The following is a 16,774-nucleotide window of genomic DNA, read 5'->3' on the forward strand; positions in this document are numbered from 1 at the left end:
AAAAGTTCTTACACTGTATCAAATGTATCATAATCAAATTCACCCTCCATCATTCTCCTTTATCCCTCCTGCCCCCATTCCTGGAATAGTTTCAACAAGTATCATTTTTCTATTTACACACATGTGTACACAGTATTTATACTATATTCACCCTCCCACACTCTTTCCCCACCTCCTCTTGGAGATAGGGTCTCCAGGGTTTAGACTTAACATGATAGGTGTGAGTGGGCTTATTCTTATGGAAACTCCCTGACCAAAATCTCTGAGCCCCCAGAGACCTGCATCAGCATTATAAAAGAGACCCTCACATGTAATACAAAAAGTTCCCATTGTATCTGGGATCCAAAGAAACCTGCCCTGGACCGGGAATGTGGCTCGGTGGTAGAGTGCTTGTCTAGCATGCACAAAGCTCTGGATTCTGGATCCAATCCCCAGGACCACCAAAAAAAAAGAACTTCCAGAAATAGATCCCTTAAACTAAATATGTATAGGTGGGAAAGCTGGCTTTCCCTAAGCTGTAAAGCAGACTGCAATGGAAACCTATTCTAGTAACCTGCCATGAAACTGAGTTGCCTGAGTGAGACTAGTAACACCAGCAAGTTCTGGCTGTAACATGTGAGATGAGTGACCATGAGTGGTGGAGTCAACCACAATCAGTGGTAAGATGCTCGTCTAATTGCTCCACCCTGTTGCTTTGCTGCATGTGAGCTGACTAGGACCAACATATAAACAGACACAGGCCAAGTTTATAAAAGGTAAGTTTTTTCCTTTCCTATTTGTCCTGCTCCATTTGCAAGCTTAACTCAGATGGCTGAGTGGGTAGATTATTAAGTAATGATGGGGGGGGGGTGATGAGTGTGAATATGAAATGGCCTGTCATCAGCATCTTGTACAAAAACAGTGCTCCCTGTGAGAATCACTTAACCTGAAATTTGGAAAATGAGAACTACCTGGCAGCACTGATTAATAAAAATTTCTGTGGTGATGGAAACGCCCTATATCACGGCTACATAATACAGTACCCACTAGGTACACTTAGCCACTGAAATGTGGCTTGTTTGAATAGGCAAGAGCCATACTGTGGGAGTCTGGCCTAGAACTGTGTGGGTGCCCAATCCCAGTGGAACCTGCCTTCAGTCCCAACCAGGCTGTGAGATATAACCTGGTTTTCGTAAGATTTCAAAGACTTTGTATGAAAGTAAAACATCTCAAGTTTGATTACATGTTGCAATGATTAAAAATTTGATATATGATATACTGGGTTAAGTAATTATTAATTCCACCTGTTTCTACTTTGTGTACTGGGGATTGAACCCAGGGGTTCATGCATGCTTGGCAGCACTCTACCACTCAAGCACACTCCCAGCTCCTTTGTTTATATTTTGTTCTTGCTTTGTTTTGCAACAAGATCTCACTAACTTTTTGTGGGCTGGCCTTGAACTTTTCAATCCTCCTGCCTCAGCCTCTCTAAGAGCTCATACTACAGGTAAGTACATCACCATGCTTGGTTCTTTTTTCACTTTTTAGATGTGGCTACCAGAAAAAATTTTACATCATATATGAGGTTTGCATGCTATTTCCATTGATAGCATTGCCCAAGAACATTTGAGGATTTAGGGGGCAGTTGGTAGAGGGAAGAACCCTAGCTCATGAGAACACCTACACTGCTGAGTCTCAGCCTGCACATTAGAATCACTAGAGAGCTTTAAAAACATCTCCATGTCTAAGCCCCACCCCAAGACAATTAAGTTAGAATCTTTGGAGGTGGAACCTAGCCATCAGCATGTTATTAAATATCTAAGATGATTTCGGGTGTAACCAGGTTGAGAAGATGCTTGTTCTTTTGGAAGGGTGAAGGGATTATGTTCATGAGTACGAAGTAGAGTGATGAGCCAGGAAGCAAGTGAAAAGCCAACATCTAGCTTGAACATGTAGCTGAAGCTCCCAAGATTTCTACCCCAGTAGCTGGTAAAAGCCAGGAAGAAACCCCACTTTTCGCTGAGACTCCTCAGAATGAAACGAATAGGAAAACAACTACAACTAGTGCCACAATTCTCTTTACTCCATTTGATCAAGTGTCCAGAGCGCCCTTGATGAGACCTGTGGTAGTACCTCACCATTGCCATTACCAAATGGGTTTGGTTTTGTTTTGTTTTTGTAGTACTGGGGGATGAACTCAAGGCCTTGCAATTGCTAGGCAGATGCTCTACCACTTGAGCCATTCTGCCAGCCCCCAAAATGGCTTAAACTGAAGTAGGAGACCTGGTGTTCAATTTGAAGAAGTACCCCCTGGTGCTTATGTCAAGTTTGGTTCTACCTGACAAGGCTTAAGTTTGCTAAGTGAGAAGCCCTAGTGCAACAATTCTAAACTCTGCCATGGTGAGTCTTCACAGCACTAATGGCCTACCTCAGACTCTCTATACTGCCTGTGGTGAACAATGACCACTGGGACCACTACCGTTTAAAGTAATAGTGGCTCTGAGACTTAGCCCTGACTTTTGACAGGGTAGGAGATTCATAATTATGTGGCTTTTGTTCCTTTTTGCTTTTAGATTCTACTTTCTTGGGGTTATTGGAGTGACAAGTGGCAGAGTGACTGCCTAGCATGAGTGAGGCCCTGAATTCAAACCCCAGTACCACCCCCCCCCAAAAAAAACCCCACTCTCTTTTTGTTTTGTTTTCTTATACAAACCCTTATGTTAAGGGCTGAATTATGATAGATCGCAGCAAGGGAGCTGCTCTGCTACATACAAAACCCAACCTAGAAGCACGTCACCTATGAATGGTTTAGTGCCAGGTTCCACAAAAATGTGCATTACATGACAGGCAAGAGAGCAGCCAACCTTTGTGGCTGCACCCCGTTTCCCAAGATGAAGGACTCTCCCGAGTAATACCACTCACTGTCTTTAAGTAAACCTTCAATTCGTTGAAGCAGTGCCCAAGCAGCTATGGAGGCCGACAATAAAAATCCTAATTAGCCAGCGCCAGTGGCTTATGCATCTAATCCTAGCTACTTAGGAGGCTGCGATAAGGAAGGCAAATAGTTTATAAGACCCCCATCTCCTCCAAAATAATCAGAGCAAAATGGGAGATGTGGTTCAAGTGGTAGAGGCCCTGAGTTCAAAACCCCAGTCCCACCAAAAAAAAAAATCCTAATTATAATAGCAAACATTCCAATGTCTTCTTAAATTCTCATCCTCACAATTTTATGAAGTAGGTACTATCATAATCCATAGTTCATGGATTAAAAAAAACCTAAGGCATGAAGAGGTCAAATAATTCCTCACAAGGTCACAAAACAACCTGTGCTACTTCTAGCACAGGTGAATGTCTGTTCTAACGACCTAACATTAGAGTCCCTGTACCTTCTGCAGAGGTCTTCCTTGGAGCAGCGCTTCTCATACCTACACGCGCTTGCACCAATCACCTGGACATCAAGCTGTTAGGTGAGGGCGCTGCTGACAGTCTCCACATCACAGAGTACCAAGGCCTCCTTCACATTCTGTAACATGATAACTAATGGCTGTGTCTAATGATTTAAGAGTCCAACACTGTTCTTTTATGTCAGGCAGAATCGTGTGGAAGCTGGAGATACAGCTCAGTGGTAGTGCACTTGCCTAGCGTGAATGAGGCCCTGGGTACAATCCTCAGCAATAACCCCTCAAAAAAAAAAAACACATAGAAGCTTTACTTTGAGTTTTGTTTGTTTGTTTGTTTTGGTGGTACTGGGCCTACATCTTGAGTCACTCCACCCGTCCTTTTTTTGTGAAGGGTTTTTTTCAAGATAGGGTCTCATGAACTATTTGTCCAGGCTGGGTTTGAAAAGCATTACTCCTGAACTCTGCCTCTTGAGTAGCTAGGATTATAGGTGTGAGCCACCAGCGCCCAGAGGGAAACTTTACTTAGGTGACAGCTGCACTATGTCTTCATAGTTTGGGTTGGGCTACCCCTTGGGCAAAGAACTTAGCAACTGCTAATGCTCAGTGCTGAGCATCTGCCTGATTCTGACTCTTCTGAATACCATGAAAGCAGAATGGCACATCTGTATAGTGAAATGATCTGAAAACAGAACTTACAGGATCAGAACATACACATGCAGCGTCAGAATTGGGCCACAAAGTTTTTAAAAATGTTACTGGGGAGCCGGGCACTGGTGGCTTACCCCTGTAATCCTAGCTACTGAGGAGGTGGAGATCAGGAGGATCTCGGTTCAAAGCCAGTCTGGGGAAATAGTTTGCGAGATGCTGTATCAAAAAAAAATCACAAAAAGGACTGGTGGAGTGGCTCAAGGTGTAGGCCCTGAGTTCAAGCCCCAGTATCACACACACACACATAAAACAAGTTACTGGGTGCCAGTGGCTCACATCACTACTGCTTGGGAGGCTGAGGCTGGTAGGATTACAATTCGAGACCATCCTGACAAATAACCAGAGTAAAATGTGCCTCAAGTGGTGGTGTGCCTGCTCTACAAGCGTGAAGCTCTGAGTTCAAACTCCGGTTCCTCCAAAAAAAAAGTAAATGAACCGCTGTACTACTTGAGTCATTTCACCAACCCACAAAAAAAGAAAAAAAAAGTTTTATGGGCTGATGGTGTTGCTCAGTGGTACAGCACTTGCTTGCCTAGCATGCACAAGATTCTGGGTTCAAACCCCAGCACCACCACCAAAAAAAAAAAAAAGTTTTAAAAGTCCTATTAAAAGAATATTCAAGTAAAAGTACAAGGAGACAAAATGTGACTCTAGTCAGTCAGCAGTCTATGGGAGAATGGAGAGAAGGCTGGTGTGTCAGTGTAAGGAACTTTCCCTAAACCTCTGAGGGGATAAGCTTCTCTCTCAGAACCCAGAGGCCTGAGCCACACAGCACTGAACATGTCACTGGCAGAATGGCTGGGGATACTGAGCAAGTAAGCATTCTAACACATCTATCCAGCCAAGCTCCCTAGGCTGCTGGATGGTCTGGTCAGACACAACTCACAAGACCATTACAACCCCAAGCTTCCTGCCTGAGTTACTGTGAGGTAGCTATAGAAGACACGCAAAAATAGTATCCAGTCCCTTAGATTAACACACACCTAGTGGTGTGGCATCAAGTGCTACATATACTCATCCCAGAAAGATGCCACTCTGGTCCCAGGGACACTTCCCAACTCTGAATCTGATGAGGAAAGAAATAGGAATAACCAACGGCAGTGAAATGAACCTAAACTGCTCCCTAATGCCCTGTTCTCTGCACTTCCATTCAGGATCACACATATCCAGACAAACCCACTTTTCAGATGGACGGATTAACCAACAATAAAGGCACATTTCAACAGGATCCACATTCAGGAATGGTCATGCCACTGAGGGCAAACTTTTAGTTTTACACTACTTAATAGCCCTATGAATTAGGAGAGGCTGACCTAGAACTGTGTGGGTACCCAATACCGGTGAAACCTGTCCTCAGTCCCTGACCAAGGGCACGTCCTGAGATCCAGCCTATGATGGGCTGGATTGATGAGTACACTTGGCCAGCCATCTATTGCAGAGCCCCTGTGTTTCCCCTGGACCCAGACCTCTCTTCCAGAGAGGCAGGATGGGTGGGGTGAGGTGGCAGGTCAATGACCACTACTGTGGAACTGGAAAGTCACTAGCTGCAAAGTGAAAGTATAGTATGGACCTGAAGGCTCCTGGACATGCTTATTCATAGTTCCTTATTATATTTTTCTGTAATATGCACAAACTTTCTGCCATTCCTGAAATAGATCGTTTTTGAGAGGTATTTACCAAAAATGATCAAAACTGCGAATTTAAGCACATTTCTAAATAACAAATGAATGAACTGTAAGACATAACAACATCCTTTGAGACAGAAAAGCAAGTAGACACCATCGTCTTAAACAGCACCAGTTTCCACCTGTCAAATTATAACATCTTAAGAGATATTTTAATAATACACTCCTGTTTCTATTTTTAAGCAGAGGATTAAGATCCTTGTCTGAGCAGGAGAGAGGGAGGAAGTGCTCTAAACAAAAACCAGAGACCACTGCCAGACCTGGGTTCCCCTCTCAAGCCATGACTAGGAAACTTGTACATCAGTGTTCTTTGTCCATTCTGTCTGCAACAAGGCATAGTTCCCTTTCTTGTTTTGGCCTGATTCTTGATGTAGGCACCTAGGCAGAGAATTAAACTTTCCAATGCTAAATGAAAAAGGCAGCTGAGAGTCTCTCCTTTTTAAAGTAGTAAGAATTCAAAAAAATTAAGGAAGTAAAACTCTTAGGGACTTGCCTCTGTCTCTATTTCTAAAATCAGTATTTAATACTAAACAGTAATCCTGACACTCTCCACGGTTATCGCCTGTGTTTCGTTCCACCACAGAAATAACAAATTATTCTGTTCAACCTTAGGCAGATTTTAGGCATATGTAATCCTTATGCAGCCAGCCGTTAGTTATGGGAGGGAGAGGGCTCATGCAGGCCTGGATTCATCCTTTCTCTACTCCAACCTCCCTCAGCCAGCCACACACTCTGTAAACTGTAAGCACTTGGCTGAAGGTTAAGGGAGGCTTCGGGCTTCCCTAAGGAGGCTGGGAAAAACTGAAGACAATCTGCTGAATTGTCTTGAGGAGACGGTAAGGCTGAATCACACATCAGCTTTAGCAAGAAGATCTTGTGACACTTTTATTTGTGCTGCCATAGGTGATTACATTCACATAAATTGTGATGTCATATGCCTCTTTCTTTGGTTTATAAACAAATTTGGAGGTATTTTGTTTTTTATCTTATGTTGTTAGCCATACCTGGCTAACAAATTTATTTTGGGTTTTTTTTAGGGTTTTGGCCGTACTGGGGTTTGAACTCAGGGCTTCATGCTTGTTAGGCAGGCACTCTACCACTTGAGCTGCTCCACCAGCCCTGTTTTGTGTAGGGTATTTTCAAGATAGGGTCTCTCAACTATTTCCCCAGGCTGCCTTCCAACCATGATCCTCCTGATCTCTGCCTTCTGAGTAGCTAGGATTACAGGCATGCCTCACAAGTATTAGGCCCTGAGTTCAAACCCCAGTGTTGCCAAAAATAAATAAATAAATAAATAAATAAATAGCCTTGAAGCAGCCTCTGCTACCCTTACCTTTCATTTTCATTTCCAATTCTGTTTATACTCCAGGGACAACAGGGAGTGGGCAGCTGATAAGACCTACAGCCATCTTAATTGCTAGATTACTGTGCAACCATCGGAGAAATCTTCATGACTTAAGGAAGCCTGTTTCATTTCAGAACTGAGGAAAATAAACGGAATGCCATAGGTCCTAACCATTTACTTCTTCCCACTAAGCCAGAAGAAGAAAGGAGGAAACGGTCACCAAGGTGCTAAAGTTCCAGGTGGTGTGAGAGAATGACCCACACACACTACCTTAAGGGAAACTGAGTGACCCCACTCATGTGCCAACTTCCTCCCTGGTAAAGAATGCACCCAGCAACACACTGCCCAGAGGCCTGTGAAGGAAGGCTCCCAAAGGTGAAAAGATCCCCACAGCCTCCAGGACTACAGCTGTAGCAGACAAAGGGCACTCACTGGCAGGCCTGGGCACTTGCCTTTGGGAAGAAACTCCTATCTCTTCTCTGCCCTGCCTCTATACCAATCACCAGGAAGTAGAAATGGTAGTAATTGTTTGGAAAGAGGTAATCATACTAAAAAATAGACAGAGATCTTCATCTTTAGTACACATAAGGTCTAGAATTTGGCTTAGGCCTCTTCTGGAGCTTTCACAGATTTTTGGTGGAACAGTCTGACAAATTGGGCTAGTTGCCAGGGCTTCTGAAAGCCTTAGTTTTTGGAAGTATCACTTCTGGGGGTAACTTGAAACCTAGTTTGGGTGAGATAAGATATGGCCAAGAATTACCACTGAGGGGAGAGGTGAGGGCCAGAATTTGGCTCAGGGCTTAGAAGTACCCAATCAGTAACTGGAAAGACTAACCAAGGGTTTAAAGAACCAGTTCATTTTCCTCTTTCCACAGGGGACTAAAGCCAGCTATCAACTATACCAGGTGAACTATAATGCCCCTACGCAAATTCAGGCCCCAAATTATAATCCCAAAGATTGCTTCCATGCCACATAATAGTCAAATAGTCAATCTCATGATCCACATGAACTGAGCCACAGTGATGTCAGATGGAACCAAGTACTTCCGTTTGTCAATGTCAAGCAGGTGGTTCTAAGGGAAGTGTAAGTTTGTAAAAAAAACTTCGGATTCCTTTCCTGGGCACCAGTAATTTATCAGACTTGAGGATCAGGCAGACATTGATCACAATGGCACAGAGTTGAGTTTAAGGAGTAAGCAGGCATGGTGATTAACTGAAGGTGAGCCTCAGCAGGAACCACAAGCAACTAGTGGACAAAAACAGGGCTGATTTTATGGGTCATTAAGAGAAAACCTCATTACAGGCCTCAGTGTTCTACCTATGGCTTAAGTCCAAGTAAGCCTGCAACTGTTTTAAAGGGTTCTCAGGGATCTTTAAAAAAAAAAAATCCAGTCTTTGTTATTTTTGTTGTTGTTGGTTTGTTTGTGTGAGATGGAATCACCTATGTAGGCCAGGCTGGCCTTGAACTCAGGATTTTCCTGCCTTAGCCTCCCAAGTGCTGGGATTACAAGTGTGCATCACTACATTCAGCTTGCTCTATTTTTTTAACCAAAGTGCACACATATGTACTGCAGCTTTTATTATTTTTCCTTTGAGCTACAGACGGCAAGAAACACAAAATCCAGATACACAGTTAGGACCTCTAAGAGTTTTCAGACACCAAAGATTTGAGATCTGTAAGCAGCAAAGCAGATGTCTAAAACCAGAGGACCATCAAGTGACCACCTCTCACCTGGACTGTGGGACTGTCTTATCCACAAACAGGAAGATTGCCTTCTCAGAAGGAAGCTGGATCCTTTTCCTGATGATCCACATGAACTGAGCCACAGTGATGTCAGATGGAACCAAGTACTTCCGTTTGTCAATGTCAACAATCTGAGAGCCTGAAACTTTTTCCACAATCACCTGGGAAAGTAGAGAGGTAGGGTGCTGGGGTTGTAGTTCAGTGGCAGATCACTTCTCTAGCTTGCACAAGGTCCTGACATTGATCCCCACCATCCAAATAAATATTTAAAAAGGGGCAGGGGAGTGTCAGGAATGGATTTTCTAAAGTGAGGGTCTGGCCTCACAGGGAGCTGATGAGCAAAGTTTGGTCAAGGAAGAGGATGGGGAAACTGCATAACATGAGAAAACACATCCATGGCTTAATAAGCCACACGCTCTGCGGGTTAAGAATGGTATAAATGTGTTACAGGGAAGTGGTAAGTGCTTTTCTGTGGTCAACTATACACCTCTCATCCCTGATCTCAGCATTGGTAAGAGAAACACAGCATCTAAGCTTTTCAAAATTTTATCTGGGCAAACACAAGAATATCTGGTGAGAGTTTCCTCTATAGTAGGACCCAAGAATTCACCCTACTGGAGAATTAAGATCACAACAAATACAGGAAACAAGAATGGATGGACTAATGGGTATGCCTGGCAATTCCAGCCAGCCAAAAACCATGTTCTTCATTTGGTCTGTTGCTTCTCTCTCATAAGGTTTTGAATTTGTCTAACTTCCTTCCCAAAGGAATTGTTTACAAGCAAAGAGCAACAATAGCAAGCCTTTATGTCCTTTAAAAATCACTAAGTGGGGGAGGGAGGTGGTGGTGGCCCAAGCAATGTATACACAGGTGAGTAAATGTAAAAACGATGAAATAAAAATTTAAAAAGTCAGTAAGGATCACAGAAATTTTCTCCATCATCATGAAAGAAATACAAGATCATTACTTATTACTGATTAAAGGGAAGGGGAGTTTTCAGCGGCTTTTCATATGTTTGGTCAGGCAAGATGACAGGGTCAGGGACAGGGTGAAGCTAGAGGCTCCAAATTAGTCCTAATACTAAAGTACGACTTCAAACACCAAAATGGTAAGTCTCCCTCCATCACCGTTCCCAAAAGTGGCAGTGACCTGTTGCCCTGTCCTAGAACATCGTTCCTTACATAATTGGCCAGGGAGCCTGAGGCTGCAGATAGCTCGCTGGCCTAGATCGGGAGCTTCAGCACCGAGAACCCGAACAGCACCAGACCCTCACGCCCCGGCCCCAACCCAGACTGCCTGTCCGCTGCTCTAAGTGGGACTGGAACCTCAACTTGTCAACTGTTGAATGGCCTAGCGCCCCGTCACAGCTCCTAGACTACGGGGGTGACAGCGGGCTGAGGGGGCGGGGAGTCCCAACACTCACCGGAACCCGGTCGGGGTACTTCGCTCGGATCTTCGCAGATTCCACGCATCTGTGTTCTGGGAGAGAGACACACCTGGCTGACCGTCGCACCTGCCCACCGCCAGGTTCTGGGTTCCCGGGCCCCTAGTCCTCCTCCGCCCTTCTCCCTCCAGAACCTGCGCACACCCCGAGCGCTGGTTCCGGCGTCCCCGAGACAGCGGTTCTCCGTCCCCCGGCTCCGGAGAGGGCCCGCGGAGGGGAGCACCAGGTCAGGGGTCGGCCGCCTAGGGAGGCGGAGCCTCGGCGACCGGAGTTCAGAGCTCGCAATCTGCCCCGCCCGACCCGGCCCAAGGCGGCTCCGGGCGGCCCGAGTGGGGGAGGGGGACAACTGAGCTCCGGCCCACCCCACCTCCCGCGGCCCAGCTGGCGGCCCAGCGCTTACCCAGCGAATGGTCCTCCTTGAACATCCACTTCATGGCGGCGGCGGGGAGGGGACAGAGCCGGCTCTCGGAGCCGCGGAGTTCAGCAAACCGACCACAACAACAACGACGGCAGCGGCGGCGGCGGCGGCGACTACACGGCAGGCGGGACTTCCGGCTGCCGGAGCCTAGCAACCGGCCGGGGGCGGGGCTTCCGTTGGCGTTCACAGGGAGGACGCGCCAGTGGGAGGGACTGCACGTAAAGGGGCGGGGCCAAGTAGGGGCTGATGGGGGCACGCGGGAAGTAAACACTGAAGTTGCCGACCTGGGGCGTCTGTGAGGTATATTGTCAACTAAAAAAAGGGATGTTCGGGGAACTGGCGACAGGAATAAGGATTCGGGGCTTATCCCCGAATGGATGACGAGTAGAGTAGGACTGATACTGTAGAACATTTATAGAGGACTGTTCGTAGGAAAGTGCGACGCAGGTGACAGGTAGGTATTTGGGATATGAATGACAAGTGTGTAGTAGCTGGCTATGGTAAGGGGGTGTTTATGGTGTCGACAATTTGGGGAGTATTGTTTGACGGGGTTACATATTGGGGTAGTGACTGTTAGCGGCGCGGTGTGAGGAAGGACACTGATGACAACCGGAGGTCCTTCATTACCTGGGACCTAAAAGTTGATTTAAACAAATTTCATGTCTTCCCTTTATTCATCAATAAATATTAAAATACACATTGAAGAAAAAGAACCACAAATATGCATGTGAGGAGTGTAACATCACTGATCACACAATCCTTAACTGGCAGGAAGAATTGCCATGATTGGGCTGGGAGAATCCCCCTGAGAGCTGCTCATGAGCCGAGCTTCCTGCTCAGCAGGAGTGGCTCAGCAAACACAGCCTGAGCTCTGTGTGTCACCTGCTTAGGCATATGCCTTGAGGTTCTCCTATTGGTGATGAATTTCCTTTCTTCCAAGCCGAGTCATCCTGGCAGTCTGTTCTGGGTCACCATCTGTTTATGATCTGGTGAACACGTAGCAAGAGTATTCACTTAATTGGGCACATGACCCCTGCTGTGTGCTTGTGATTCTGATGCATCTACCAGGCCTGTATGTTTGAACATTGTAATTCATCATTTCCTAAAGTTGAAATTCCTGATGGATGCTGTGGAATAGAGCTTCATTCTAAAAGTATTTCTGTAATTTTAAGATCATGTGTCTGAGCAACCAGAACAAGTTTGTCTTTAATGGAGTGAAAAATCCTTTCTAAGTATGAAATTGATGTTGTTGCATACAAGAACATCGTTCCAGATACTGGGGGAAAATAGACTGTCATAAGTTTGCATTCTAGTGGGGAGACAAAAATATAAGCATGTCAGGAAATGACAGGTGCTATTTAGAAGAATAAAACAGGGTAGGTGACTAGAGAATGATGGTGGGATGGAATGCTAACTAGACAAATTGTCAAACACTAGGAACATGAAGGAACCCTGTGTCTGCAGCTAAACAAGAAGAATACATATGAGATGAGATCAAGGAGACCTAGCACAAACGGAGTCCAGCTTTGAACTCCATGCAAAGAACTTTGGATTTTGTGGTTATTGTTGTTTGTTTGTGATATTGGGGATTGAACTCAGAGCCTCTTGCTACCTAGGCAAGCTCTCTACCACTTGATCTACATCCCCAACCCTTTTGTATGTTTTGTTTTTAACACAGGGTCTTGCTAACTTTGCCTGGGCTGCCCTCGAACTCACGATCCTCTTGCCTCCATCTCCTGAGTAACTGGAATTATAGGTATGTACCACCACACCAGGCAGAATTTTGGATTTTATTAGAATGAGATGAGAAGTGAGTGGAGTGATTCAAGCAAAGGGGCTGTGGCAGTACACCGGAGAGACAGCTGCAGTGGCTGCAGGGCTGACAAGAAACTATTAAAGTTCCTTTTGGAATCAAAGTAGAAATTTATAAGAACATAATGGATGGAGAGGAGAAAGCCTAATAGTGGCTGTGAAGGCCTTGGTACCATGTATGTTAAATCGCTATCTTCTGATGGTCACGAATTTATTGTAAAGAGATAACATGCACTAACATCAGGAACAATAAAAGCCATGTTGAGAGGCCCAGGTCAGTTTGCTGAGAATGAGGTAAATTTTAGACAGATCCCTTCCCATGTTCTTTCAAAGTAGGCATGTATTTTACCTACAAGATTGACTACACTAACAGCTCCACCAAGATTCCTGAATTCCCCATTGCACCCAAAATTACACTAGAACTGCTGATGGCTATAACTTCTTAGTTAAATTGTTATGGCAGGGTAGTCAGAGGAGAAACCAAGCGACACTCAGAGGAGTGAAGAACTCAGGTTTTTTTTATTTTTACGCTAGCGGGCCCAGACGTGTACCAGTGTCTGAGCCCTGAACAAAGGATTCACAAGATATTTAAAAGGTAGTGTAGGGCATCAGGTTACAAAGATGTGCTCAGGTCATGGTGTCCTAACCAGTGAGTTAGATTGTTTAGGTTAATTGGGCTGGTAGTGAGCTAGGGACCTAGTGTTGTTTAGATAAGAACAGCAGGGGAGACCTGCTTTGGGAAGTTTATTTACAAGTGGAGACAAAGAAGGGCAGGAATGGGTGCTTATCTCTGCTTGGTGCCTCTTATCTCGGTCCTGAGCTTTTGCAGGGTTCTAATGGGCAATTCCTCACAGCTCTGTCCGAGGTTACAGCTTTTAATTGACAGTTTACCATGTTTTACAACCCTGTTCCAGGGCTATCTTCCTCTTCAAAATAAAATAAATGATAATAAACTGTTACTTTTTTCAGTATTTCATACCTATAGTTCAGTTAGTAATTTTTTCATATGTAGCATGTTTCCTGTATACAATTGAACTATAAAGTTAATTGCAAATTAAGTAGTCATGCAAATACTTACATGAAAAACATGCTTATACTGAGGCCAATAGTAGAAGGGGATCAGGAACTAGAGAAAAAGTTAGATCAAAAAGAATTAACCTAGAAGGTAACACACGTGCACAGGAAATCAATGTGAGTCAACTCCCTGTATAGCTATCCTTATCTCAACTAGCAAAAACCCTTGTTCCTTCCTATTATAGCTTATACTCTCTCTTCAACAAAATTAGAGATAAGGGCAAAATAGTTTCTGCTGGGTAGCCAGGGGGTGGGGGGGAGAAGGAGGGGGTAGGGGCCGGAGGGAGAAATGACCCAAGCATTGTATGCACATATGAATTAAAAAAAAGAAATACAAATGGTTAATAAATTCATGTGAAGAAGTGTCCTCCATGCTTAGCCATAAAGGGAATGCAAATCAAAACATCACTGAGATTCCATTTCACTCTAGGCAGATTGTCAATCCTCAAGAAAATAAGCAACAGTGCAGGAGGATTACACTGACTTAAGGACAACATATGCAGAGATAAATACCAAGGCAAGAATGACTACAGAGCTGTTAAACCTGTCCAAATCACCATAGGAAGGGGACTAAGGTAGAAAGGAGAAAAAATGGATGAGATGAACCATATATACACGAAAATGTCACAAACAAAAATGTCTTTTTTTTTTTCAAAGAGGGAGGACAAAAGGTAAAACAGGTCCTGCCTGAGGAGTTGGTACCAGTAGAAAGAAGGAGGACATAAGGAAAGGGTGTTATCATTCGCTGGTAAATGGATGGAATTGGAGACCATCATTCTGAATGAGGTTAGCCTGGCCCAAAAGACAAAAAATCATATGTTCTCCCTCATATGCAGACATTAGATCAAGGGCAAACACAACAAGGGGATTGAACTTTGATCACAAGATAAAAGCGAGAGCACACAAGGGAGATATTAGGATAGGTAAGACACCTAAAAAATTAGCTAGCATTTGTTGCCCTTAACGCAGAGAAACTGAAGCAGATACCTTAAAGCAACTGAGGCCAATAGGAGAAGGGGAACAGGTACTAGAGAAAAGGTTAGATCAAAAAGAATTAACCTAGAAGGTAACACACGTGCACAGGAAATTAATGAGTCAACTTCCTGTATAGCTATCCTTATCTCAACCAGCAAAAACCCTTGTTCCTTCCTATTATTGCTTATACTCTCTCTTCAACAAAATTAGAGATAAGGGCAAAATAGTTTCTGCTGGGTACTGAGGGGGTGGGGGGGAGAGGGAGGGGGCGGAGTGGGTGGTAAGGGAGGGGGTGGGGGCAGGGGGGAGAAATGACCCAAGCCTTGTATGCACATATGAATAATAAAAAAATTAAAATTAAAAAAAGAAAAACATGCTTATAACTTAGCTAAAACCTTGATTTTTATAACTCTCAAAGAGTTGAAATTTCCTATGTTTTTTTTTATAAATGCAGTATTGTTTAAGTATATAAAAAAAACCAAGAGACTATTGTGATAATCCAGGTGAAAAATAATGTTGGCTTACACCAAGACTGGGTCTGTGGAGATGATGGAAAATATTTGTATTCTGGATACATTTTGAGGTAGAGCTGACCAAATTTCCTGATTGGATATGAAGTGTGAAGGACAAAAATTCAACGTTTTTGGAAGGATGGGACTGCCATTTAATGGGATAGGGTGGGGCCAGTTTGTGGGATGAGAATCAAGAGTTGGTTTCTTTGTTTCATTTTGTTTTGTTTTGTTTTTGTGGTACTGGAGCTTGAACTCAGGGCCTTCACCTTGAGCCACTTCACAAGCTCTTTTCTGTGAAGGGTATTTTCAAGATAGGGTCTCACAGACCATTTGCACCAGCTGGGTCTGCCTCACCGCCTAACCTCTGCCTCCTGAGTAGCTAGGATTAAGAGTTCTGTTTTTGCCCTTAATGCAGAGAAACTAAAGCAGATACCTTAAAGCAACTGAGGCCAATAGGAAAAGGGGACCAGGAACTAGAGAAAAGGTTAGATCAAAAAGAATTAACCTAGAAGGTAACACCCACGCACAGGAAATCAATGTGAGTCAATGCCCTGTATAGCTATCCTTATCTCAACCAGCAAAAACCCTTGTTCCTTCCTATTATTGCTTATACTCTCTCTACAACAAAATTAGAAATAAGGGCAAAATAGTTTCTGCTGGGTATTGAGGGGGTGGGGGCAGGGGGGAGAAATGAACTAAGCCTTGTATGCACATATGAATAATAAAATAAAAATAAAAAAAAAAAGAACTAAAAAAAAAAGAGTTCTGTTTTTAATATATTGAGTATGAGGTGTCCAAGAGATATCCAAATGACAATACAGGGTAGGTGAATGCCTCTGTAAGTCTCAAATTCAGGAGAAAAGTATGATTTTAAAGTCATTGAACACTGTATACATGTATGGAATTATCATTATGAAATCCCCTTGTATTATTAATATATGAAAATTCAAAATAAAATTTAAAAAATAAAGTCATTGAAGTGGATGAGATCAGCTAGACAGTGAGCAAAAATGAAAATATCCTCTCATAATCAATAAATCAGTGGAGGAGTTAGAAACTGGACAGGAGGGGCTGGGTTATACCTCAGTGGTAATCCACTCTGCTTGCCTAGCATATGGAAGAAGCACAAGGGAGGAAGGGAAAAGGCTGGGAGAGAAGAAGAGGGGAGAGAGGGAGGAAGGAAAGGAGGAAAGAAGGGAAGGAAGGAACGAGAGAAAAAGAGGGAGGAAGGAGAGAGGGAGGAAGGAAGGAAGGAAAAAAGGAAGGGAGAGAGGAGGGGAGGAAGAAAGGAAGGAAGATAGATTGGACTGGACACTGCTTCCTTTTACAGAGCTGACCATTATTCCTAGTCCAAAGCATATGAACAGTCCCTTGCAAAGTGCTTAGTATTTCTCAGGAAAAGATCCACTGCTCTCAACTCACATGTCTCCTAACAGTTCCAACTGTATGAGATTCCATTCTTGGAATCTTTTTTCAGTTCATTATTCTAATTGGCTTCTCTGATCTGTCTTGATAGGCACCCATCACCTTTCTTTTCCTGTTGGGTCATTGTGTTTAGGTTATTTTTTTTTAACCCTTTTTTTTTGTTTTGTTTTTTTATTTTTTTTTCTTTTATTATTCATATGTGCATACAAGGCTTGGTTCATTTCTCCCCCCTGTTTAGGTTATTGAATGGC

General features: G+C 43.8%; 1 protein-coding gene and 1 pseudogene across 1 annotated transcript in view; one reads left to right on the forward strand and one right to left on the reverse strand.

The window, feature by feature from the left end:
* Gabarapl2 (GABA type A receptor associated protein like 2) overlaps positions 1 to 10,873 on the reverse strand; it is an 11,887-nt gene extending 1,014 nt beyond the window's left edge. Inside the window, exons 1-3 of the mRNA XM_020160166.2 lie at positions 10,708 to 10,873; positions 10,287 to 10,342; positions 8,851 to 9,023 (exon numbers count right to left, since the gene is read on the reverse strand). Of these exons, the coding sequence (XP_020015755.1) occupies positions 8,851 to 9,023; positions 10,287 to 10,342; positions 10,708 to 10,741 (263 nt within the window). The 5' untranslated portion in view covers positions 10,742 to 10,873. The remainder of the gene's footprint in view (positions 1 to 8,850; positions 9,024 to 10,286; positions 10,343 to 10,707) is intronic.
* Positions 10,874 to 12,662: 1,789 nt separating this feature from the next.
* Positions 12,663 to 13,826, forward strand: LOC109684013 (elongin-C pseudogene; annotated as a pseudogene).
* Positions 13,827 to 16,774: the final 2,948 nt, after the last annotated feature.

This window comes from Castor canadensis, chromosome 15 (assembly GCF_047511655.1).
Source record: "Castor canadensis chromosome 15, mCasCan1.hap1v2, whole genome shotgun sequence".
Classification (NCBI taxonomy): domain Eukaryota; kingdom Metazoa; phylum Chordata; class Mammalia; order Rodentia; family Castoridae; genus Castor; species Castor canadensis.